The 24,230-nt window shown below is 49.8% G+C and overlaps 1 protein-coding gene across 1 annotated transcript; it reads left to right on the top strand.

The window, feature by feature from the left end:
* The first annotated feature begins 2,651 nt into the window (after positions 1-2,651).
* LOC116976648 (zinc finger protein 239-like) lies at positions 2,652-16,926 on the top strand. The gene is made up of 3 exons (XM_033026474.1): positions 2,652-2,726; positions 14,863-16,021; positions 16,920-16,926. The coding sequence occupies exons 2-3, from the start codon at positions 14,988-14,990 to the stop codon at positions 16,924-16,926; spliced, it is 1,041 nt and encodes a 346-aa protein (XP_032882365.1). The 5' UTR covers positions 2,652-2,726; positions 14,863-14,987.
* Positions 16,927-24,230: the final 7,304 nt, after the last annotated feature.

Below are 24,230 nucleotides of genomic sequence, written 5' to 3'. Positions count from 1 at the left end.
CCTTGTTAACCACGGATGCACTACCTTCCCTGATTTATTCTTTTGCCAAACTGGGATGAACAATTGTTGTAGTTCATCCATGCAGTCTTTAAATGCTTTCCATTGCATATCCACCGTCAACCCTTTAAGAATCAATTGCCAGTCAATCTTGGCCAATTCACGTCTCATACCCTCAAAGTTACCTTTCTTTAAGTTCAGAACCCTTGTTTCTGAATTAATTATGTCACTCTCCATCCTAATGAAGAACTCAACCATATTATGGTCACTCTTGCCCAAGGGGCCACGCACAACAAGACTGCTAACTAACCCTTCCTCATTACTCAATACCCAGTCTAGAATAGCCTGCTCTCTCGTTGGTTCCTCTACATGTTGGTTTAGAAAACTATCCCGCATACATTCCAAGAAATCCTCTTCCCCAGCACCCCTGCCAATTTGATTCACCCAATCTATATGTAGATTGAAGTCACCCATTATAACTGTTTTACCTTTGTTGCACGGATTTCTAATAATAATAATAATAATAATAATATCTTTTATTGTCATTGCACATAAGTGAAACGAGATTTGGGTTTGCAGCTTCCATCCGATGTCATACTTAAGTAACTAATAAAATTTAGATTTAGATACCTCGAGAAACATGGTTTGTAAAAATAACATTATAACAGTAAAACAGTTCAAACAGACTAAAGTGCATATGTGTCTGTGCGACGTGGCCATCCGAGGGAGACAGTCCATGCGGGGTGGGGGGGCACTCAGCAGCGCCGGTTCAGAGCCGCTATAGCTCTGGGAATGAAGCTGTTCCTGAGTCTGGAGGTTCGGGCGTAGAAAGCCTTGTAACGTCTGCAGGAGGGAAGTAGTTCTCATTCCAAGAAATCCTCTTCCTCAGCACCCCAGCCAATTTGATTCACCCAATCTATATGTAGATTGAAATCACCCATTATAACTGTTTTACCTTTGTTGCACGCATTTCTAATTTCCTGTTTGATGCCATCCCCAACTCCACTACTACTGTTAGGTGGCCTGTGCACAACTCCCACTAGCGTTTTCTGCCCCTTAGTGTTTCGCAGCTCTACCCATATTGATTCCACATCCTCCAAGCTAATGTCCTTCCTTTCTATTGCAATAATCACCTCTCTAACCAGCAACGCTACCCCACCTCCTTTTCCTTTCTGTCTATCCCTCCTGAATATTGAATATCACTGAATGTTCAGCTCCCAGCCTTGGTCACCCTGGAGCCATGTCTCCGTGATCCCAACTACATCATAGTCATTAATAGCTATTTGCACATTCAACTCATCCACCTTATTACGAATGCTCCTTGCATTGAGACACAAAGCCTTCAGGCTTGTTTTTACAACACTCTTACCCCTTATACAATTATGTTGAGAAATGGCCCTTTTTGATTTTTACCCTGGATTTGTCTGCCTGCCACTTTTACTTTTCACCTTGCTACCTATTGCTTCTACCCTCATTTTACACCCCTCTGTCTCTCTGCTCACACATTTAAGAAACCCACCACCTCTTATTCTCTGTTATTAACTTTTTCTTCTTTCCCCCCTACATGTTGGGTCTGAGTGCTTCCCTTCTCTGCCTCCTGCCTCACAGACTGTCTACTAGCTTTCACTATTTGAGTCCCTCCCCCCCAACCGTTCTAGTTTAAAGTCTCCGCAGAAGCCTTTGCAAATCTTTCCGCCAGGATATTGGTCCCCCTCGGGTTCAAGTGCAACCCGTCCTTTCTGTACAGGTCACACCTCCCCCAAAAGAGGTTCCAATGATCCCGAAACTTGAATCCCTGCCCACTGCACCAGTCCTTCAGCCACGCATTTATCCTGCACCTCGCTCCATTCCTACTCTCACTGTCGTGTGGTACAGACTGTAATCCCGAGATTGTTACCTTTGCTGTCCTTTTCCTTAACTCTCTTCCTAACCGGAGTTAGGAAGAGAGTTAAGGTCGGTCCCAGTTGGAAGCCGCCAGCTCCGCGATTAGGTCTCAGCGCAGACGGAGATACGACAAGAAAAAGTCGCAACCCCCCCGAAGGAAGGGACTAAAAACAAGTTTCTCTCCCCCCACCCCCCACACGTACACGTCTCTCTTGTGACTCTCAGTCTGAGGAATGGTCTCAACATCGAAACATCGCCCATTCCTTCTCTCCAGAGATGCTGCCCGTCCCACTGAGTTACTGCAGCATTTTGGAGTCTGCCCCCCCTCCCCCTTGGCCTTCCCCTCCCCCCTGGTTACCCCCCCCCCCCTCCCCCTTGGCCTTCCCCTCCCCCCTGGTTACCCCCCCCCTCCCCCACATTGAGGTCTTTATCTCAGGTTTGCAGCATCTGCAGCTGCTGTGATGTTCCCCCCCCCCCCCCACGTGGTGTCTGAGCCGCGGGGGCGGGGCCGTGATGATGAGAGGGACGGACGGCTCCAATTGGCGGACGGCGCTGTCTGTCCAAGCGGAGGGACTATGACTCGACCTATAGAACGCGGTGATCAGCGGCGGTGGGCGGGGCCTTAGTTCTGATCACGTGAGGCGGGGCCGCTGACGTGAGTCTGATCACGTGAGGCGGGTCGGTGACGTGCATCTGATCACGTGAGGCGGGGCCGGTGACGTGGATCTGATCACGTGAGGCGGGTCGGTGACGTGGATCTGATCACGTGAGGCGGGGCCGCTGGCGTGGGTCTGATCACGTGAGGCGTTGTGTGGCGGTAGGCGGGAGGAGCAGCGCGAGCTCAGGTGGGAACAGTCGCCGCCGCCGCGCGGCCCCGCGTCATTTCCCCAGCGCGATCCTGCGGGCGGTGAGGGAGGTGAGTGAGGACGAGAAGAAGGTCTGTGGGCCCTCTGGTCCTCCTGCTGTAGCGCCCCCTGGCGGCGGGAGGTCGCGGTTCAGCGCCCTCTGGTCCTATTGTAGCGCCTCCTCGACTGGAGCGCACCACCTTTGTTTAAGAAGGAACCGCAGATGCTGGAAAATGCTTCTCTGGCTGCAGCGACCCCTGTCATTTGAACGGCTCATTGCAGCGCTCTCTGGTCCTCCCAGTGTAGCGCCCCCTGGCGACGGGAGGCCGCGGTACAAGGATAGAGTTAAAGGGAAAGAGAGAGTACAGGAAAAGTTAATAAAACACCAGAATTAACAGGGCAGAAAGCTGAGGAAGGGATAGGAGAAAATGGCCAAGTGAAATAGGAATCAATGTGAAAGGTGTGAGGAGTAATGAATGCACAAATTATAAGGAATAAAGTGGACGGGCTTGAGGCTCAGTTAGAAATTGGCAAGTATGATGTTGTGGGAATGACAGAGACATGGCTGCAAGAGGGCCAGGGCTGGGAACTGAATATTCAAGGTATGCTTCTTATCGATAAGACAGACAGGTGGGCAGAGGGGGTGGGGTAGCCCTGTTGGTGAGGAATGAAATTCAGTCCCTTGCAAGGGGTGACATTGAAACAGGAGATGTGGAGTCAGTATGGATAGAACTAAGGAATTGTAAGGGTAAAAATACCCTAATGGGACTTATCTACAGGCCCCCAAACAGTAGCCTGGACATGGGGTGCAAGTTAAATCAGGAGTTAAAATTGGCATGTCGCAAAGGTAATGCTGTGATTGTTATGGGAGATTTCAACATGCAGGTAGACTGGGAAAATCAGGTTGGTACTGGACACCAAGAAAGGGAGTTTGTAGAGTGCCTTCGTGATGGATTCTTAGAGCAGCTTGTATTGGAGCCGACTAGGGAGAAGGTAATTCTGGATTTGGTGTTATGTAATGAACGGGATTTGATAAAGGAACTTGAGGTTAAGGAGCCATTAGGAGGTAGTGACCATAATATGATACGTTTTAATCTACAATTGGAGAGGGAGAAAGGTAAATCGGAGGTGTCAGTGTTACAGTTCAGCAAAGGGGACTATGGAGACATGAGGGAGGAGCTGGCCAAAGTTGACTGGAAACATACCCTAGCAGGGATGACAGTGGAACAACAAGGCCACGTAAAATACAGAAGGTGCAGGATCAATTCATTCCAAAAAGGAAGAAAGATTTCAAGGGGAGTAAGAGATGACCGTGGCTGACAGTGGCGTCAGTAAAAGAGGAGAACTATCACAAAGCAAAGATGAATGGGAATCCAGAGGTTTGGGTAACTTTTAAAGAGCAACAAAAGATAACTAAAAAGGCAATACGGAGAGAAAAGATAAGGTACAAAGGTAAGCTAGCCAAGAATATAAAGGAGGATAGTAAAAGCTTCTTTAGATATGTGAAGAGGAAAAAATTAGTTAAGACAAATGTGCGTCCCTTGAAGACAGAAATAGGTGAATTTATTATGGGGAACAAGGAAATGGCAGACGAGTTGAACAGGTACTTTGGATCTGTCTTCACTAAGGAAAACACAAACAATCTCCCAGATGTCCTAGTGGCCAGAGGACCTAGGGTGATGGAGGAACTGAAGGAAATTCATATTAGGCAGGAAACGGTGTTGGGTAGACTGAAGGCTGATAAATCCCCAGGGCCTGATGGTCTGCATCCCAGGGTACTTATGGAAGTGGCTCTAGAAATCATGGATGCATTGGTGATCATTTTCCAATGTTCTATAGATTTAGGATCTGTTCATAGAAACATAGAAAATAGGTGCAGGAGTAGGCCATTCGAGCCTGCACCGCCATTCAATATGATCATGGCTGATCATCCAACTCAGTATCCTGTATCTGCCTTCTATCCATGCCCCCTGATACCTTTAGCCACAAGGGCCACATCTAACTCCCTCTTAAATATAGCTAATGAACTGGCCTCAACTACCTTCTGTGCCAGAGAATTCCAGAGATTCACCACTCTCTGTGTACAAAATATTTTTCTCATCTCATGTCTCACCGCCATGTCATTAAAACCTCCTTCTTTCACCTCCGCAACATCGCCAAACTCAGACCCTCTCTCACACCTCCCGCTGCTGAAAGACTCATCCATGCCTTCATCTCCTCCCGACTGGACTACTGCAACTCACTTCTCCTTGGCATCAGCTCCACCTACATAAACCGACTCCAACTGGTCCAGAATGCAGCCGCCCGACTCATCACCCACACCAAATCCTGGCATCACATCACTCCAGTCCTCAAACAACTTCACTGGCTTCCCATCTCCCACCGGATCACCTACAAAATCCTGGTCCTCACCTACAAAGCCCTCCACCATCTGGCCCCCCCATAGCTCATTGACCACCTCTCCCCCTACCAACCCTCACGGTCCCTCAGATCCACATCAGCCGGTGTCCTCTCCATCCACAAGTCCAACCTCCGCAGTTTTGGGGACAGAGCCTTCTCCAGGGCAGCTCCCAGGCTCTGGAACTCCCTCCCCCAACTGATCCGCAATTCCGTGTCCCTCACCATCTTCCAGTCCCGCCTCAAGACCCATCTCTTCACCTCTGCCTATCCTTAGCCCCACGTCCCCCTCCCTTTTCATCTGTGCTTGAATTGCCTCGTATTGTGTTTTGAATTGAATTCTGTTTTTAATTTGTGTACTAGTCATGTCTCTACTATTTATTTCATTCCCCTTACATGTTTTTCCTCTACTTGCTAAATTTTTGTAAGGTGTCCTTGAGACTCTTGAAAGGCGCCCATAACTAAAATTTATTACTATTATTATTATTATCTCAGTCCTAAAAGATTTCCCCCAATTCCTGTGGATTGGAGGGAAGCTAATGTTATCCCACTTTTGAAGAAAGGAAGGGGAGAGAAAACAGGGAATTATAGACCAGTTAGCCTGACATCCGTGGTGGGAAAGATGCTGGAGTCAATTATAAAATATGAAATAGCGGCTCATTTGGATAGCAGCAGCGGGATGGATTTACGAAGGGGAAATCATGCTTGATTAATCTTCTGGAATTTTTTTAGGATGTAACTAGGAAAATGGACAAGGGAGAGCTAGTGGATGTAGTGTACCTGGACTTTCAGAAAGCCTTTGATAAGGTCCCACATGGGGGATTAGTGGGCAATATTACAGCACTCCGGTAATCTGTATTAACTGAATGGTGTCAGGTTAGGAAACTGGGAAGTACAACGAGATCTGGGAGTCCTTGTACATCAGTCACTGAAAGTAAGCATGCAGGTACAGCAGGTAGAGAATAGAATAGAATAGAATAGAATCTTTGCCACGCAACCAGGGTTGGTGGTATTTGGGTTCGGTACATGATGGTACACTGCTTTAGTCACATTATCACATATAACAACACAGATCATAGTAATAAAGTGCATCCATCACAAATCTCACCAACAGAACATAGTGCAAAAGAACAGACAAAGACCATAGACAAGACACTATATACATCAAGAGTCCTTAGTGTTGTCTGTTATTGGAGGGAATTGAGTGTTCTTATTGCTGAGGGGAAGAAGCTGTTTTTAAAACGGGTGGATTTTGTGGCAAGTGACCTGAGGCGGCTCCCTGAAGGGAGAGACTGGAAAAGGTGGTTTGCAAATTGGGAGGGGTTCGAGATGATCTTTATTGCCCGTTTTGAGGTACGTTGGAGGTAAATGGAATGGATTGAGGGGAGGGGGGAGTTGATGGTCCTGGAGGCCTTGGAGACAATGCGCTGTAATCTGTGTAGTGAGTGACTGTCAGTGTATCCATACCAGACTGTGATTGAGGAGGTGATGATGCTTTCGATAATGGATTGATAGAAACGGACCAGGAGTTGTTTGTGGACTCTGAACTTTTTTGAGCTGTCTGAGGAAGTATAGGCGTTGTTGGCCTTTCTTAATGATGTGGTCTGCGTTGATGTGCCATTTTAGATTATTGCAGATATAGGTGTCCAGAAACTTGAATGAGTTTGTGGAGGTTATGGGATGGGAGTTGACATGGACCGGGGGTTTGGGGTTTTGTTTGCGTCTGAAGTCAATGGTGATTTCCAAGGTTTTTGATGTATTAAGCTGGAGGTTGTTGTCTGCACACCATTTGACTGCGCTGTCGACTGTTTGATGGTATTGTGATTCGTTGTTGTCTGAGATGAGGCCAATTATTGTTGTGTCATCTGCATATTTGAAATTTTTGACTGAGCTGCATTGGGATATGAGGTTGTTGGTGTAAAGTGAGAAGAGCTGAGGTGACAGAACGCACCCTTGGGGGGCTCCTGTGTTGAGAGTCAGAGGGCTGGAGAGTTTTTCACCCACCTTGACTCTTTGCTGTCTGTTTGTCAAAAAGTGCAGGATCCAATGGCACATGGCCAATGGCACATGGAGAAGAAAGTTAATGGCATGTTAGCCTTCAAAGCGAGATGAGTTGAGTTTAGGAGCAAGTGGGTCCTACTGCTGTTGTACAGGGCCCTAGTGAGCACACCTGGGGTATTGTGTGCAATTTTGGTCTCCTAATTTGAGGTAGGACATTATTGCTATTGAGGGAGTACAGCTTAGGTCATCAGGCTAATTCCTGGGATGGCGGGACTGACAAATTATGAAAGAATGGGTTGTCTGGGCTTGTATTCACTGGAATTTACAATGATGAGAGGGGATCTTATAGAAACATTTACTGTTATTAAGGGATTTGACAGGCTAGATGCAGGAAACATGTTCCCGATGTTGGGGGAGTCCAGAACTAGGGGCCACAGTTTAAGAATAAGGGCTAGGCCATTTAGAACTGAGATAGGGAAAAACATTTTCACCCAGAGAGTTGTGAATCTGTGGAATTCTCTGCCACAGAAGCCAGTGGCGGCCAATTCACTGGATGTTTTCAAGAGAAAGTTAGATTTAGTTCTTAGGGCTAACGGAATTAGGGGATATGGGGATAAACTGCCAGAGGAGGTAGTTGAGAATGGGACTATCCAAACCTTTAAGAAACAGTTAAACAGGTACATAGATAGGACAAGTTTGGAGGGATATGGACCAAATGCAGGCAGGTGCAACTAGCGTAGCCAGGACATATTGGTCGGTGTGGGCAAGTTGGGCTGAAGGGCCTGTTTGCACACTGTATCACTCTATGACTCTAACACAAAGTGCTGCAGTAACTCGGCGGGTCAGGCAGCATCTCTGGAGAACATGGATAGGTGACGTTTCACAGAGTGCTGGAGTAACTCAGTGGGTCAGGCTGCATCTGTGGAGAACATGGATAGGTGACATTTCGGGTTGGGACCCTTCTTCAGACCGACACTATGAGGGGGTGATCGGCAGATGTGTGGAGTAAGTGACAGAGGCGAGAGAAAATAAGGAGAGAGGAATGTATATGTGCAGCTTTAAGGGACATTGGTCAGGTAGCATTTGGAGTATTGCATACAGTTCTGGTCACTCCATTACTGGACTGATGTTGAGGCTTTGGGGAAGGTGTAGAGATGGTTAACCAGAATGGTTTAAAAACAAGGAACTGCAGATGCTTGCTTACAAAAAAAGGACACAAAATGCTGGAGTAACTCAGCGGGACAGGCAGAATCTCTGGAGAGAAGGAATAGTGACGTTTTGGGTTGAGACTGAACAGGGTCTCGACCTGAAACGTTACCCATTCCTTCCAGCATCTTGTTTCGAACTGAACAGCGCTTATCCACTCAGTGGTGTGCAGCAGGCTGGAGGGGTGGGTAAAGGCCTTGCCACAGAGCGGGCAGGTGTGGACTCACCGGTGCTCCAGCAGGTGGTCAAGGCGGGTGAAGCCCTTACCACAGGACGGGCAGGGGAGGGAACGCTTGCCGCTGTGGGTACGCCGGTGCTGCCACAGGCTGGACATGCGGATGAAACATAGAAAATAGGTGCAGGAGTAGGCCATTCAGCCCTTCGAGCCTGCACCACCATTCGATATGATCATGGCTGATCATCCAACTCAGTATCCCATCCCTGCCTTCTCTCCATACCCCCTGATCCCTTTAGCCACAAGGGCCACATCTAACTCCCTCTTAAATATAGCCAATGAACTGGCCTCAACTACCTTCTGTGGCAGAGAATTCCACAGATTCACCACTCTCTGTGTAAAAAATGATTTTCTCATCTCGGTCCTAAAAGACTTCCCTCTTATCCTTAACTGTGACCCCTAGTTCTGGACTTCCCCCAACATCGGGAATAATCTTCCTGCATCTAGCCTGTCCAACTCCTTAAGAATTTTGTAAGTTTCTATAAGATCCCCCCTCAATCTTCTAAATTCTAGCGTGTACAAGCCGAGTCTATCTAGTCTTTCTTCATATGAAAGTCCTGCCATCCCAGGAATCAATCTGGTGAACCTTCTCTGTACTCCCTCTATGTCTTTCCTCAGATTAGGAGACCAAAACTGTACGCAATACTCGAGGTGTGGTCTCACCAAGACCCTGTACAACTGCAGTAGAACCTCCCTGCTGTTATACTCAAATCCTTTTGCTATGAAATCATTGCCACACTCAGCACACAGAAAGGGTCTCTCTCCAGTGTGTTACCACCATGGCAAAGCGCTCTACACACACCGGGCTGGGGAAGGGACAGTCACCGGTGTGAACCCGCTGGTGGGGTAAAAGATGGGTGGAGTGAGTGAGGCCGTTGCCACCCTGGCGCAGGTGTAGGGGCGCTCGCCGGTGTGGTTGCGCTGGTGCTCCAGCAAGCTGATGGAGAGGGTGAAGCACTTGCCGCAGTTCCTACAGGTGAAGGGTCGCTCCCTGGTGTGCAGGCGCCTGTGCACCTTCAAGTGCGTGGACGACTTGAAGCCTTTGCCGCAGTCAGAGCAGGTGAAAGGCCGTTCACCGCTGTGCACCCGCCGGTGCTCCCGCAGCCCTGACAACCAGGCAAAGCTCTTGCCACAAGTGGAGCAGCCATTGGGCTTCTCGCCCGTGTGCACCCACAGGTTGGCCTTCAGGACCTGCACCGTTCTGAAGCTCTTGCCGTACTCCGAGCTGTTGTAGGGGCGTTCTCCCGTGTGCACCCATCGGTGGGTCTCCAGCAGGCTCAGGTGCTTCCAGGCCTTGTCACGCACGTCTCACTCTTCATGTTGTGCCCCGTCATGTAATCCTCCATCAAAGCTCAGCCCGCACACCAAGCAGATGGGGGGGGCTCACTGGCACCCTGGCTGCCCCCAATGGCCGCTCACGTCCCTGTCTCTCCATCCACAGCAACGGTTCCTAAACCCTGCAGGAGGGGAACACAGAGGGTCATCAAGGTGGCAAACAGGACAATACTAGTGCGTGAAAGGGGAGTGAGCGGAAGGGGGTGAGCGGAGGGGCGCTGCACAGTGGCCTCCCGCTGCCAGGGTGGCACTGTACTCGGAGGACCAGAGACACTGCAGCACGGCCTCCCGCCGCCAGGAGGTGCTACAATCGGAGGACCAGAGACGTTGCACCACGTCCTCCCGCCCCCAGCTGGGCTCGAAATTCACGGTTGCCCGGGTGTCACTGACCACTCAAAGTGCCGCCGGGCAACCTAAACGGCGAGTCATTTTGCTTGGCTTGGCAACTTGGTTTATACCATAGACAGAAGTGTGGCGTGACGGAGGGTTAGAGTGAATGACGGGCCCCGCGCAGCAGCAGCAGCAGCCGCGGCTTCTCCCGCTCCTCCTGCACCCCGCCCGGCCTGATAACGGCTGCTGCTGCCACTCTGCTTTCAAAGCAAACCCTTGGAGGAGGGAGGTGTCGGTCAGAGGCGGAAGAGGCGGGCGGGCGCTGAGGATAGAGCGCGGTGATTGGAGGAGGGAGACGTGCCAAAACACTCTCGGCAGCCCTGCACCGCAGCCAGGATCGATCCCGGACTCCGGCGCTGCAATCGCTGCCGAACCGCCACTGGATCATGCCCCCCCACCCGAGAGCCCCCATACGCCCGGGGGTGGCCAGAGGCGTCGGGAGTCAGACGGGAGCGGTGCCCCCAGGCCCACAGCCAGCGCCGAGAAGCAGCGCTAAACCCAGCTCACTTTGCCTGTCCCTGTCTGGATTGAGACAGGGCTGTAGGCGAGACAGGCAGTGTTCAGCTAAATTTAGCGCTGGCTTGATCTGAATTTACCGTTCACGGGACCTCCGAATCCTCGCGCGCTTGTGTGAGTGTGCGCATGCGCCCGCGGCTGCCAAGATATTCTGTCCCCCGGTCCACTCTATTTTGATAGCGATTGCCATGCCTGACAGGGAAGGCCAAGGCAGCGATGATGCCGGTGCTGTCCGAGGAGCGCTGGCCTTCCTTCCCACATCCTCTGCCCCTTCCTCTCTCTCTCTCTCTCGTACGCCCCCTCCACTCCCCTTATCCTGACACCTCCTCTCCATCCCGCACTGATCCCTATTCCTGCCTCTATTCAGTCCTCACTGACATCCCCTGTGCTCCCCTCCTCATCTACTCCCCCCCATCTATTCATCCTGCTCTGATCTCCCTATCCACCTCACATTGATTATCCTGCCACTCCCCATCAATCTTACACTGGTCCCCCCAATTGATCCTGTACTGACCCCCCCTTCCCATCCATCCTGCACTGCTCCTCCCCTTTATAGAAACATAGAAAATAGGTGCAGGAGTAGGCCATTCGGCCCTTCGAGCCTGCACCGCCATTCGTTATGATCATGGCTGATCATCCAACTCAGTATCCCATCCCTGCCTTCTCTCCATACCCCCTGATCCCTTTAGCCACAAGGGCCACATCTAACTCCCTCTTAAATATAGCCAATGAACTGGCCTCAACTACCTTCTGCTGCAGAGAATTCCACAGATTCACCACTCTCTGTGTAAAAAATGATTTTCTCATCTCGGTCCTAAAAGACTTCCCTCTTATCCTTAAACTGTGACCCCTAGGTCTGGACTTCCCCAACATCGGGAATAATCTTCCTGCATCTAGCCTGTCCAACCCCTTAAGAATTTTAGGACTGCATCCAGCACTGCACCCCCCATCCATCCTGCACAGATCCCCCCCCCCCATTCAACCCACTTTCATTCCCTCACAATTTTACCTACTCCAACCACCATGCACTAATTCCCCTGCCTCAATCCATCCAATCCACACCAATTGCCTTCTCAAGCCCCCCCCACCACCACCACCACCATCTATCCTTCCTGCACTGATTCACACACACACACCCCCTCCTGACCCTATTGTGCTGGAAATGTCTTCAGAGCTAACATCGACTATGTTTGTTAACGGAATGCGATCAAATATGTTTTAATTCCCGATGTTATTATTTGTTTTAATCCACAAAGATGGATTAATTAAATTGTGAACACGTGAAACATTAAAACCGCAGTGTTCGATTGTCACTGCTACCGTTGACATGTTATTACAAAATTCATTTTGATGGCGAATCAATGCTCTTAATATGGATTGTCAGTACTGTAGTTATTTACTGAACAACATTCACAACTATATGTTGGATTTATCCAGGTTTTACTTCTACAGTCAGTCATATACATCACAAATTTGGTCAGGAGTTATTTCAGTTGAAATTTTAAAGTTAATTCTGAAGTGGGAATGATGGAAAAAGCGTTTATCAACAATTTTTTTTTAAATTGTTGCTTACAAACTGGGTATCTTCATTGCTGTTCACAACACATACATCTAATCTGAATGTCCGGTAATGTGGCGTCTTGACACCTTTAAATATATTACCAAAAGAACATTTGCTGCATTTATGTCCTTTGGCCATCTCTTGTTAGTTAGTGTAATGTTTAACCTGTCAGATGGGTATAGTCAGTTTTAACAGCTATTACCATAAAATGCCTTTAGAAAATTCCTTGCAACCTGTATATTTTGTTGTGGATAAATTATGTGGGAAGCGAGAGCGTTTCTGTACCAATAGCAATAACGACCCATGCTATGGCCATGTCATGATAATTTTTGGTCCTTCACAGAAAACATGCTTGCATCAATCTGTAGTGTGCATGGTTAAGCATATATGTTTTCAAGGTCCAGGATTTATTGACACAGGTTGATCATACGATGAATAATCCAACCACATTTTTGTTTGGAAGTGGAAAGATATAATAAAAATTGCATTAATTGCAATGTGTAAAAAGAGTTGAGATACTGTATTATAATTTTGCTGCATGTCATTGTGGTATATATCATGTCTTGATTGGTGAATTTGTTAGTTTGTGACTTTATTTGAAGCAGAAATAATATGTGAATGCTTCATTGAGCATAATTCTGACTGGTAACTACGCACTTCGTCCGAGCACGCGTCATGCAAGCCATCTTAAATGACCACCTAAATTGTAATTTGGCAACCTAAACAGCTGCCAAGGTTGCCCGGCTGGCAACAGGGAAAAAAAGTTAAGCGAGAGCCCTGCGCCAGGAGGGTGCTGCACTGATAGGACTAGAGGCGTTGCATCGAGCCCTTCAATAGACGGGTCGCTGCAGACAGAGTAACAAAGACGGTGCGTCGCGGCCTCCAGCCGCCAGGGGGCGCTACAGTCAGGACCAGAGACGTTGTACCACTGCCTCCCGCCGCCGGGGGCGCTATAGCCAGGGGACCAGAAGACACCCAGACCTCACATTCACCCCCCCCCCACGCCTCGGGTCGCCGGCCACAGAATCGCCTTCGGGAATGGAGGAGGGTGTGGGGAAAGGATGTGGGGCCGAGCGGCAGCAGCTGTTCCCAACTGAGCTCCTGGTGATGAGTGGAGGCCTCGTCCCGTCGGCCCGCCTCACGTGACCATTGACCAGGTCCCGCCCCCTCCCTCCCCCTCACTGACGGGCAGCGCGAGCGGCCCATGTGAATAGATTCCGCCCCCCCTCTCCTGACGGGCAGCGCAGGCGGCCAATGGGAGCAGGTCCTGCCACTCCTGGCATCATAGGGAAGGTACCGCCCGATCCTTGTGTCCGACCAATCAGCTGCTCCCACCGCAGATGACCGCGTCCTATTGGGTGATCCATAGCCCCGCCCCTCAGGCAGACAGCGTCTCCGCCAATCAGCCGCACATTGCCACGGCGCGGTCGGCTCTACACCACCTGGTGGGGGAGCGTGCAAGCTCCACAGGGTCAGTGTCGGTGGTCATTCTACCCCGGGCTTTCTGCAACACAATCTCGCACTGCTTTGCACTGGATATTGCATTTGTGTGTTTGTCATCACTGTTTGTAGCAATGTTACAAAATTTTGAGATTTAAAAAATCAAGTCTTTAACTTATCCCATCAGATAAAGCATAATAAGACGTTTAATTTGACACCTAATTCACTTTCATATCTTCAGTAGTAAAAAAGTTATGGCCATTTTCATACTCGGAAATTAGCATCTTGTTCCCTATTGATTTTCCATTGACTTAACACAAAAGCTGTGATCGAGGACAGTCAAAAGCCCATAACTTTATTAAAAATTAAGAGAACTGAAAGAAATTTTCAGTTATTATAGATTGAAGCATTCTGAAACAAATATTAAACAATCTTACTTGGATGACCTGAAATTAAAGCATATAATTAGTTAGTTACCCAATTGTAGCTAATTACAAAATTCAATTACTAGATCTAAACATCTATCCATTTCTTAAGGAAAGATTAACATTTTTAAATAGCCTAAGTTTCCAAAGAACAATCACACAAGAATTCACAATAAAACATGATTTTTAAATCTCATTGACATTAATTTATAGGCCAAATGGAAAGGATTTAGTGATCAATTGCTGTAAATTAATGGCCATTTAAATCAGCTTGCAAGTGGGATTTTGTGGAAGCGCTGGGTTGGAACGCTGCCATTGCAGTGTACCCCATATGGCATGAAAGATACTGCGGGATTGAATGGGCCCCCAAGTCAGCTACTCGCAACATAAAATTTTGTATAAAGGGATCTGAAGTAGCCCTTTTTAATGTAAAAATAAACAAACTACTTTGCCTTGTCCCCCACATGTTGACAGAATTGTCGCCCGATGCGTCACCGAGTGCGTCGTGTCGTCACTTCCCGGGATCGCCACGAGGAGGCTTCTGTCCTGATCCCCAAACACTAGTAATGTTCACGTGTTAGTAATGTCCTGTTTGCCAGCTTGTTGACCCTCTGTGTTCCCCTCCTGCAGGGTTTAGGAGCCATTGCTGTGGACGGAAAGACGGGGCGTGAGCTGCTATTGAGGGCGGCCAGGGTGCCGTAGAGTTCCCCCCCCCGTCTGCTCAGTGTGCGGGCTGAGCTTCGTTGGAGGACCAGATGACAGGGCACAACAAGAAGAAGCTTTATGAGTGCGATGTGTGTGGCAAGGCCTGGCAGAAGCCGAGCCAGCTGGATGTCCACCGGCGGGTTCACACAGGAGAACGCCCCTTTGACTGCTCCGACTGCAGCAAGCGCTTCAAAACGGTGCAGGACCTGAAGGCCCACCGACAGGTGCACACGGGCGAGAAGCCCTATGGCTGCTCCACCTGCGGCGAGAGGTTTGCCTGGTTGTCGGGGCTGAGGAACCACCAGCGGGTGCACAGCAGTGAGCGGCCCTTCACCTGCTCCGACTGCGGCAAAGGCTTCAAGTCGCCCGCGGATCTGAAGGAGCACAGGCGCGTGCACTCCGGGGAGCGGCCCTACACCTGCAGCGACTGCGGCAAGAGCTTCATCCGCTCCAACGAGATGCTGAGGCACCAGCTCACCCACACCAGCGAGAGGCCCTACACCTGCGCCCAGTGCGGCAAGGGCTTCATCCGGTCCAACGAGATGCTGAGGCACCAGCGCACCCACACCAGCGAGCGCCCCTTCACCTGCGCCCAGTGCGACAAGGGCTTCACCCGCTCCAGCCACCTGCTGAGGCACCAGATTACCCACACCGGGGAGCGCCCCTTCATCTGCGCCCAGTGCGGCAACGGCTTCACCCTCTCCAGCAGCCTGCTAAGGCACCAGCGCATCCACACCGGCGAGCGCCCCCACACCTGCGCCCAGTGCGGCAAGAGCTTCATCCGCTCCACCGAGCTGCTGTCCCACCAGCGGGTGCACGCTGGCGACCATCCCGTCCCCAGCCCGGTGCGTGGAGAGCGCTTTGCCATGGCCTCCCACGCCCTGTCTCAGCAGCGCGTGCACACCAGTGGCCAGCCCTACGAATGCCTGTACTGTGGTGACGCGTTTGACAGCTCACGGGGGTTGCGACAGCACCGGCGGGCCCATGCCGGCGAGCAGCTGCTCCCATTGCGGAAAGCATTTCAAGAGCGCACGGGGGCTGCGGGAGCACCAGCGGATACACACCGGAGAGAGACCCTTAGTGTGTGCTGAGTGTGGCAAGGCTGTGGCAGCACCGGCATACCCACAGCGGTGAGCGTCCATTCCACTGTCCGTCCTGTGGTAAGGGCTTCACCCGCCTTGACAACCTGCTGCAGCACCGGCAAGTCCACACTGGCCAGCGCCCCTTCACCTGCCCGCCCTGTGCCAAGGTCTTTGCCCGCACCTCCAGCCTGCTGGCACATCATGACGTAGTTAGATAGGCGCTGTTAGATAGGACACAAAATGTTGGATGGAATGGGTAACGTTTTGGGTCGAGACCCTCTTCAATCTCGACACCCATTCATTCTCTCCAGAGATGCAAGTTGGGCTGAAGGGCCTGTTTCTGTGCTGGGTGACTGTGACTCATTCAGTTCCGTTCAGTTTTGTAAATGGAAGGTTGGGACCGCTCTCTAGTTGGTGAGAGGACGGTTGAGTTGCCTGATAACAGCCGGGAAGAAACTCCACACTGCACCTTTGCATATCTGTCTCACTCCCTCTCTCCTCCTCTCTCTCTCTCTCTCTCTCTCTCTCTCTCTCTCTCTCTCTCTCTCTCTGCAGTTACAAAACTTCTCACAAAATCTCTCTCCCCCTCTAACCTGTACTGACCACATCCTGTCCCTGCTCAGATACACTCATTCCCATCGAGTTGTTTCTCTGTCTCTGTGTATCTCTCTCAACCTCTCTCCCTCCCTCTGCCTCACCCCCTTCCTCTCTCCCCCTCCCTCTCTGCCCTATCCCTCCCTCTCTCTCTCCTCCTTCTCTCTTTCTCCCCTCTCTCCCCCTATCTCCCTCCCTGTGTCTCTCTCTCCCTCTCTCATACACATTTATACAGAACAAGTTGTTTCTCATTCTGACCGCACTGTGCTCTCTGTCTCTGTGACCGTTTAACACCTCTTGTTGTAGAATGTAGACCTTCACTAAACAGAGGAGCAGAACTAGGCCATTCGGCCCATCGAGGCTATTCTGCACCGTCTCCAAAGCCTCCACACCCTGTTATGGGGGCGACCAGAACTGACCCCGATACTCCAAATGTTGCCTGGCCAAAGTCCTATAAAGCTGCATGGTGACTTCCTGACTCTCCAGATGGTCATCAGTGATAGGAGCAGAATTAGGCCATTTGGCCCATCGAGTCTACTCCACCATTCAATCATGGCTGATCTATCTCCCTCCTAAACCCATTATCCTGCCTTCTTCCCGTAACCCCTGACACCCGTACTAATCAACAATCTATCTCTGCCTTAAATATATCCACTGGCTTGGCCTCCACCGCCGTCTGTGGCAATGAATCCCACAGATTCACCACCCACTGGCTAAAGAAATTCCTCCTCATCTCCTTCCTAAAGGGACGTCCTTTAATTCTGGGGGCTGTGACCTCTGGTCCTAGACTCTCCCACTAATGGAAACATCCTCTCCACATCCACTCTATCCAAACCTTTCATTATTCGGGAAGTTTCAATGAGGTCTCCCCTCATCCTTCTAAACTCCAGCGAGTACAGACAAATGCTCATCGTACATTAGCCCACTCATTCCTGAGATCATTCTCGTGAACCTCCTCTGGACCCTCTCCAGAGCCAGCACACCCTTCCTCAGATACGAGGCCCAAAACTGCTCACAATATTCCAAATGCGGCCTGACCAGTGCCTTGTAGAGCCTCAGCATTACATCCCTGTGATTGTATACAAGCCCTCTTGATATAAATGCTAGCATTGAGTTTGCTTTGAGAGAGAGGAAGAGTTTTGTTTATTGTCCCGTGTACCGAGGTACAATGAAAAGCTTTTTTGTTGCATGCTATCCAGTCAGCGGAAATACTGTACATGATTACAATCGAGCCGTCCACAGTGTACAGATACAGGATAAAGGGAATAACGTTTAGTACAAGGAAAAGTCCGATTAAAGATAGTGTGAGGGTCTCCAACCAGGTAGATGGGAGGTCAGGTCTGCTCTCTAGTTGGTGAGAGGACGGTTCAGTTGCCTGATAACAGCCGGAAAGAAACTGACTGAATGTGGAGGTGTGCGTTCGTTTTCACACTTCTGTACCTCTTGCCCAATGGGAGAGGGGAGAAGAGGGAGTGACTGGGTGTGACTGGTCCTTGATGATGCTGCTGGCCTTGCCAAGGCAAACTGAGGTGTAGATGGAGTCGATGGAAGGGAGGTTGGTTTGTGTGCATGATGGTCTGGGCTGCGTCCACAACTCTGCGATTTCTTGTGGATCTTGGATGGAGCTGTTCCCAAACCGTGCTGGGATGCATCCCGATAAACTGATTTCCACGGCGCATCTGTAGAAGGTGGAGAGAGTCGTTGGGGACACGTTGAACATCTTAAACCTTCTACGGAAGTAGAGGCGTTGGTGAGCTTGCGTAGAAGCTGGTGAGATGGGGAAATTGACCACTGGGTCCGTACACGCTAGTCATTAGTCAAGTGAAACATCGTTCCTCTCATCACCAGTTCATCTTCAGTCCCAGTCTCCGGGAAAACTGGAGCCATCCTTCTCACCACCTCTTTGTACAGTGTCCCTCTGTGTGTGTGTGTATGTGTGGTGTGTGTCTGGGTGTGTGTGTGTGTTGTGTGTGTGTGTGTCTGGGTGTGTGTGTGTGTGTGTGTTTGTGTGTGGGTGGGTGTGTGTTGTGTCTGTGTGTTTGTGTGTGTATGTGTGTGTGTCTGTGTGTGGGGGTGGGGGTGCGTTGTGTGTGTGTCTGTCTGTGTGTGTGTGTCTGTGTGGGTGGGTGTGTGTGTCTGTGTGCAATTGGATCCACGACTTAGAAACATAGAAAATAGGTGCGGGAGTAGGCCATTCGGCCCTTCGAGCCTGCACCGCCATTCAATATGATCATGGCTGATCATCCAACTCAGTATCCCGTACCTGCCTTCTCTCCATACCCCCTGATCCCTTTAGCCACAAGGGCCACATCTAACTCCCTCTTAAATATAGCCAATGAACTGGCCTCAACTACCTTCTGTGGCAGAGAATTCCAGAGATTCACCACTCTTCCTCATTCACAGACCACAGACTGTTCGAATTGGTGGAAAAGTGTCAGCCTTCTTTTGTGGGACGTATCACTGATGGGGACGAGTTAGAGTATAGAAGTGAGATCGACCGACTGACCAAATGGTGCCAGCACAATAACCTGGCTCTCAACAACAGCAAAACCAAGGAACTGATTGTGGACTTTGGAAGGGGTAGGATGGGGACCCACAGTCCTGTTTATATCAACGGGTCGATGGTGGAAAGGGTCAAGAGCTTCAAATTCCTGGACGTGCACATCTCTGAAGATCTTTCCTGGTCCGAGAACACTGATGCTATTATAAAGAAAAGCACATCAGCGCCTCTACTTCATGAGAAGATTACGGAGATGTCATTACGGAGACTCTCTCTAACTTCTCCAGGTGCACAGTATAGAGCATGCTGACCGGTTGCATCGTGGCTTGGTTCGGCAGCTTGAGTGCCCAGGAGCGAAAAAGACTACAAAAAGTAGTAAACACTGCCCAGTCCATCACCGGCTCTGACCTCCCTACCATCGAGGGGATCTATCGCAGTCGCTGCCTCAAAAAGGCTGGCAGTATCATCAAGGACCCATATCATCCTGGCCACACTCATCTCCCCGCTACCTTCAGGTAGAAGGTACAGGAGCCTGAAGACTGCAACGTCCAGGTTCAGGAGTAGGCCATCAGGCTATTGAACTCAACAAACAAAACTCTGAACATTAATAGCCCATTATCTGTTTATTTGTATGTCATCTGTTTTATTTATTGAAATGTGTATATATTTATACAATGGTATATGGACACACTGATCTGTTCTGTATTTATGCCTTCTATATTCTGTTGTGCTGAAGCAAAGCAAGAATTTCATTGTCCTATCTGGGGCACATGACAATAAACTCTTGATCTCTCGTGTGTGTGTGCGTGGGATGTGTGCGCGTGGGGTGTGGGGTGCGTGTGGGGTATGTGTGTGCGTGGGGTGTGGGGTGCGTGTGGGGTATATGTGTGTGTGCGGGGTGCGTGTGGGGTGTGCGGGATGCGTGTGTGTGATTCAGATTCAGATTCAACTTTAATTGTCATTGTCAGTACAGTACAGAGACAACGAAATGCAGTTAGCATCTCCCTGGAAGAGCGACATAGAATATGATTTCAATAAATAAATCTATTTACATGTATACAGACATAGTGTTGTTCCTGTGGGAGGAGTGTCCGGGGGTGGGGGGGGGGATGTGATTGGCAGTCACCGAGGTACATTGTTGAGTAGTGTGACAGAAGAAGCTGTTCCTGGACCTGCTGGTCCGGCAACGGAGAGACCTGTAGCGCCTCCCGGATGGTAGGAGGGTAAACAGTCCATGGTTGGGGTGAGAGCAGTCCTTGGCGATGCTGAGCGCCCTCCGCAGACAACGCTTGCTTTGGACAGACTCAATGGAGGGGAGCGAGGAACCGATGATGCGTTGGGCAATTTTCACCACCCTCTGCAGTGCTTTCCGGTCGGAGACAGAGCAGTTGCCATACCATACCAGGGCTCTCGCTTAACTTTTTTGCCCTGTTGCCAGCCGGGCAACCTTGGCAGCTTTTTAGGTTGCCAAATGACAGTTTAGGTGGTCATTTAATATGGCTTGCATGACGCGTGCGATAATGTGCTCGGACGAAGTGCGTAGTTACCAGTCGGAATTATGGTCAATGAAGCATTCACATATTATTTCTGCTTCAAATAAAGTCACAAACTAAACATTCACCAATCAAGACATGATATATCCCAGCAAAATTATAAAACAGTATCTCAACTGTTTTTACACATTGCAATTTCTATTTTCAAGTCTTGCCAGAGATTCTCAATTGGATTTAGGTCTGGACTTTGACTGGGCCATTCTAACACATGAATATGCTTTGATCTAAACCATTCCATTGTAGCTCTGGCTGTATGTTTAGGGTCGTTGTCCTGCTGGCAGGTGAACCTCCGCCCCAGTCTCAAGTCTTTTGCAGAATCTAACAGGTTTTCTTCCAAGATTGCCCTGTATTTGGCTCCATCCATCTTCTCATCAACTCTGACCAGCTTCCCTGTCCCTGCTGAAGAAAAGCATCCCCACAGCATGATGCTGCCACTACCATGTTTCACAGTGGGGATGGTGTGTTCAGGGTGATGTGCAGTGTTAGTTTTCCGCCACACATAGCGTTTTGCATTTATGCCAAAAACTTCAATTTTGGTCTCATCTGACCAGAGCACCTTCCTCCACATGTTTGCTGTGTCCCCCACATGGCTTGTGGCAAACTGCAAACGGGACTTCTTATGGCTTTTTTTCAACAATGGCTTTCTTCTTGCCACTCTTCCATAAAGGCCCGATTTGTGGAGTGCACGACTAATAGTTGTCCTGTGGACAGATTCTCCCACCTGAGCTATGGATTTCTGCAGCTCCTCCAGAGTTACCATGGGCCTCTTGGCTGCTTCTCTGATCAATGCTCTCCTTGCCTGGCCTGTCAGTTTAGGTGGACGGCCATGTCTTGGTAGGTTTGCAGTTGTGCCATACTCTTTCCATTTTCGGATGATGGATTGAACAGTGCTCCGTGAGATGTTAAAAGCTTGGGATATTTTTTTATAACCTAACCCTGCTTTAAACTTCTCCACAACATTATCACTGACCTCTCTGGTGTGTTCCTTGGGCTTCATGATGCTGTTTGTTCACTAATGTTCTCTAACAAACCTCTGAGGCCTTCACAGAACAGCTGTATTTATACTGAGATTAGATTACACACAAGTGGACTCTTTACTAATTAGGTGACTTCTGAAGGCAATTGGTTGCACTGGATTTTATTTAGGGGTATCGGAGTAAAGGGGGTAAACTTTTGCACGCCACACTTTTCAGTTTTTTATTTGTAAAAAAATTTGAAAACCATGTATCATTTTCCTTCCACTTCACAATTATGCGCCACTTTGTGTTGGTCTATCACATAAAATCCCAATAAAATACATTTACGTTTGTGGTTGTAACGTGACAAAATGTGGAAAAGTTCAAGGGGTATGAATACTTCTGCAAGCCACTGTATATGCGTACGTATAGTTGTGAATGTTGCTCATTAAATAACTACAGTACTGATACTCCATATTAAGAGCATTGATTTGCCGTTAAAATGAATTCTGTAATAACGTGTCAACGGTAGCAGTGACAATCGAACACTGCGGTTTTAATGTTTCACGTGTTCATAATTTAATTAATCCATATTTATAGATTAAAACAAATATTAACATTGGGAATTAAAACACATTTGATTGCATTCCGTTATCAAACATAGTCAATGTTCGCTCTGAAGACATATCCAGGACAGTAGGGTCAGGGAAGGGGGTAAATCAGTGCGGGGTAAATAGATGGCGGGGGGGGGGGGGGTTAGAAGGCAGTTGGTGCAGAATGGATGGATTGAGGCAGGTGAATTAGTACGTGTTGGTTGGAGTAAGTAAAATTGTGAGGGGAGAGCATGGGGGATGTCAGTGGTGTTGAATGGGGGGTTCAGTACGGGATGGATGGGGGTAGACAAAAGTGCTGGAGAAACTCAGCGGGTGAGGCAGCATCTATGGAGCGAAGGAAATAGGCAATGTTTCGGGTCGAGACCCTTCAGACTTTCCCCCCATTCTTCTTGAATGGGAGGATCAGTACAGGATGGATGGGGGGGGTGTTCAGCGCAGGATGAATGGGGGGGGGTTAGTACAGTGTGGATCGGAGGGTCTGTGCAGGATGAATGGTGGATCACTACAGGATGAATGAGGGGAAGGTGCAGGGTAAATGGAGGGTAGGTCAGTATGGGATGAATGCATGGATTAGTACAGGATGGATGGGGGATCAGTACAGGATGGATGGGAAAGGGGTAAGTACAGGGTGAATTGGGGAACCAGCGTAGGATGGATGGGGGGGGGGGGTGGGGTGGCAGGAGAATTAATGCTAGGTGGATTGGGTGATCAGCGCAGGCTGAATAGATTGGGGGGGGGAGATAGGGAGGGGAGCACAGGGGATATCAGTGAGAACTGAATAGAGGCTGGAATGGGGATCAGTGCGGGATGGAGAGGATGGGTCCCAGGATAGGGGGGGGGGGGGGGTGGAGGGCGTACGAGAGAGAGAGAGAGAAAGAGGGGGGGGGGGGCGAGGTGGGGAGGAAGGAGGGTCAGCGCTCCTCGGACAACATCGCTTTGGCCGTTGGGAACTCCTCGCCACCGCCTCCCTCCTCCGCCAGCCAACAGCAAGGTGCGGGGCCGAGCGGTGCAGCTGAAAGATCCCATTGCTATAGGATATATGGTGCAGCTGCTTCAGAAGTGTCAGAGCGGACGGGTCCCGCGACAGCGGCTCCATTTCCTCCTCCCTGATAGCGGCCGCTGCTTGCAAACTCGCTAACGGCACAACCCCAGGCCTACCCCACCCTCCCTCCCTCCTCCCGGTCTCGGCGTGCGGGAGGGTTTTTAAAGCGCAGTTAGTGGGTTTGCAAGCAGCGGTCCTTATCAGGGCGGGCGGGGTGTAGGAGGAGGAGGAGATGGAGCCGCTGTTCGGGGCCCGTCATTTGCTGCTACCCTTCGTCACCCCGCACCTAGTATCTTTCCCACGCAATACAGCCGTCACCGCCGACACAAAATGTCACGCTCCTTTTCTCCTGAGATGCTGCCTGACCCGCGGAGTTCCTCCAGTTTTTTGTGTCTGTCTTCGGTACAAACAAGTATCTGGTTGCCAAGCCGGGCAAAATGACTCGGTGTTTAGGTTGCCTGGCGGCGCTTTGAGTGGTCAATGGCACCCGGGCAACCGTTAATTTCGAGCCCTGCATACTGTGATACAGTTGGTAAGGATGCTCTCGATGGTGCAGCGGTAGAGGTTCACCAGAATCTGAGGAGACAGATGGACCTTCTTCAGTCTTCTCAGGAAGAAGAGACGCTGGTGAGCCTTCTTGACCAGAGTTGAGGTATTGTGGGTCCAAGAGAGGTCATCGGAGATGTTGACCCCCAGGAACCTGAAGCTGGAAACACATTCCACCTCCGTCCCGTTGATGTGGATGGGGGTGTGCGTGCCACCCCTAGACTTCTTGAAGTCTACAATGAGCTCCTTGGTCTTCTTGGCGTTAAGGGCCAGGTTGTTGTCAGCGCACCATGCTGCTAGGAGCTGGACCTCCTCCCTATAGGCCGACTCATCGTTGTTGCTGATGAGGCCATTCACCGTTGTATCATCTGCATACTTGATGATGGTGTTAGTACCATGTACAGGT

This window comes from Amblyraja radiata, chromosome 9, assembly GCF_010909765.2.
Source record: "Amblyraja radiata isolate CabotCenter1 chromosome 9, sAmbRad1.1.pri, whole genome shotgun sequence".
Classification (NCBI taxonomy): domain Eukaryota; kingdom Metazoa; phylum Chordata; class Chondrichthyes; order Rajiformes; family Rajidae; genus Amblyraja; species Amblyraja radiata.
Note: the sequence above shows the minus strand (reverse complement) of the source record. Positions and strands in the feature narration are given on the sequence as shown.